Below are 2,364 nucleotides of genomic sequence, written 5' to 3'. Positions count from 1 at the left end.
AGTGCATCAATTCGTACTTTTTCGATTATTGGAGAAACCAAATTACATGATGAATCATGCATATTAAAGTTAAATCGATAGGGATTGTGGTAGAGTGGTAAGTACTATTTCATTCTTAAGGAGGAGGAGGAGGAGGAGTCTTTGTTAGGAAGAGTTTTATCCCCTTCCTAGCACGAATCTGAATTTAGTCGAACTCTAATGTATGTACCAGACACCGAAAAAATAAAAAAAATACATATTAAGGTTATAATATACTACACCGTTTCAATTTGTTTGACCAATTTTCTTTTTTAGTCTGTTTAGAAAAGAAAATATTTTTTTTCTTTTTAACAACTCTTTAATTTCAAATTTTAACATGATATATTTAAAACCACAAAATTAATGAAATTTTAGTACATTCGACATATCTTTAATATAACATCACAAAATTCAAAAATGAAAAAGGTTAGGTTATATAAAGCCAATCATAGATATACGTGTTGGTAAATCAAGAAGAATACTTTACAAAAATAAAGCATGATAGTTAGTTCCCAAACTCATGAAACTTGAAAGACATAAAAGCTAGAAAAAAAAGCATATAAAAAAGCTAGAGACTCATATTAATTAATTTGTTGTCTCTATTTTCATCTATGTTTACACCATAGTTGATGAGCTCTCTTTTTGAGCCATTTTTTTTTCTAGTAATACTAATATACAATTGGAAGGTATATCAATTAAAACATCTAAAAGCCAAAGTACAAAAAGGAAAAGAAAATTATTACAAACACAAGAAAATTTCACAAGGCATCAATTATAACCCTTTGTTTCTTGCTACACTCAAATGCCAACAACTCCTTCTCCCTCATTCTTTTGCCAACACTCATATTTTTCTCAACAACAACATTATTACTAACATCTTGAACCTTGCATATATTCACTCCAAATAATCTAATCACTTTTAATTGTTCACCTCGTATTATTCTGGTCTTCGAGTCAATAAAAAGTTGTTTATCTTCAACTCCAACTCCAAAACATCGTTTGAAACTCACAATATCTCCGGCCTTCAACTTATTTTCCTTAACATAACGACTCCATCCTTTAGTCAATACGTAACTTTGACTACTATTCCAATACGAATATCGAAATCTCCACATTTTACCATTCATATCTTCAAAATTTAACAATTCCCCATTAGAAGTATTACCATTTCCATTTACTTTGGCTACCAAAGGGAAATATCTCTCCGCGTGTTGTTTTGGAATAACAAGCCTATTAAGTTTTCCAACGTCGCTCGGTGTAACTGTTTTTTCAAAAAGCAGTTCACGAGCTATGTTCGCGACTTTTTCATTATTATCTAATGAAAAAGTCGCGATATCATTAGTATGGCATGTCCTCCTTCCATTCTTGTCGAAATTATTGTTGTTATATACTTTCTTGGCATGTTCAAGCTCGTCATTATACGTGTGTTTACGTAGCATATCAACAATCTCAACCTTAGAACGAGAGTTCAAAAATGAAATCTCAATTTCCTCTGTTTGACAATATTTATCAAACAGGGGTTTGAAATTTGTCACAGCATCTCTACCACGGAATCTTTGTGCTGCGATATCATAAGCTTTTGCTGCTTCTTCTTCGCCATTGAATGTACCAAGCCAAATTCTTTGATGTTTTTCGTAGATTTGTGCACCCCATCGACCATTTGGTTGAGGGACAACACCTTTGAACTTTGAAGAAGGAAGCTTATTATTATTACTAGTATTATTTTTTGACTCTGCTTCTACACCATATGTGGAGTCAGCGTCTATTATGACGCTGACTCCACTTCCCATCTGGCGGGGTCTCTCCGCCGGGAAAATGGTTGATGGGGAGTCACTAGTTGTGCTAATTTCTTGATCTATGCAACTTACCTCCATTTAATTTATTTTTTTACTCTGTTTTGGTTTTTGAGAGAGAGAGAGAGAGGGGAGCTAAGGAAGTGTGAATTGGGGTTGTTTGATAGATGAAGTTGTTGAATACCTATATATATAAGGACTATGGCTCAAGTTTTGTCTGAATTGTTGTATAATTATAATACAACTAGTCATGCAAATTGTTTATTATATAGTTTTTTATTAGATAATAGAGTAATATTGTTTTTGAAGATATTGAGATGTGGTGTTGTGGGTCAACTACAAGCCAATAAGGTAAGGGACATGGGGAGATTCAAAGATGATGGGGTGGGGGAGGAATTAAGTATTATCGGTATGTACTAGCATGAGGTACATATTTGATGTGTAGTTGGGTAGGTAAATATATGTGTATATAGTATATATGGGGTGAAGTAGTTGGTATGAGCCTAAATATGTTGATAATTTATCATTAAATTTCATTTAGATATTTGAACTA

The 2,364-nt window shown here is 32.8% G+C and overlaps 1 protein-coding gene across 1 annotated transcript; it reads right to left on the bottom strand.

Annotated features, from left to right (window-relative positions):
• Positions 1-564: 564 nt before the first annotated feature.
• LOC125828161 (AP2/ERF and B3 domain-containing transcription factor RAV1-like) lies at positions 565-1,945 on the bottom strand. The gene has a single exon (XM_049507478.1). The coding sequence runs from the start codon at positions 1,890-1,892 to the stop codon at positions 777-779; it is 1,116 nt and encodes a 371-aa protein (XP_049363435.1). The 5' UTR covers positions 1,893-1,945; the 3' UTR covers positions 565-776.
• Between the last annotated feature and the right edge of the window lie 419 nt (positions 1,946-2,364).

Source organism: Solanum verrucosum, unplaced genomic scaffold (genome assembly GCF_900185275.1).
Source record: "Solanum verrucosum unplaced genomic scaffold, falcon-dt-bn FXZP01000053.1, whole genome shotgun sequence".
Lineage (NCBI taxonomy): Eukaryota > Viridiplantae > Streptophyta > Magnoliopsida > Solanales > Solanaceae > Solanum > Solanum verrucosum.
The sequence above is the reverse complement of the archived record's forward strand: the minus strand, read 5'-3'. Positions and strand labels throughout refer to the sequence as shown.

Coding starts and splice junctions, on each gene's coding strand:
- LOC125828161 (XM_049507478.1), bottom strand. CDS start 1,892: ATGGAGGTAAGTTGCATAGATCAAGAAATTAGCACAACTAGTGACTCC.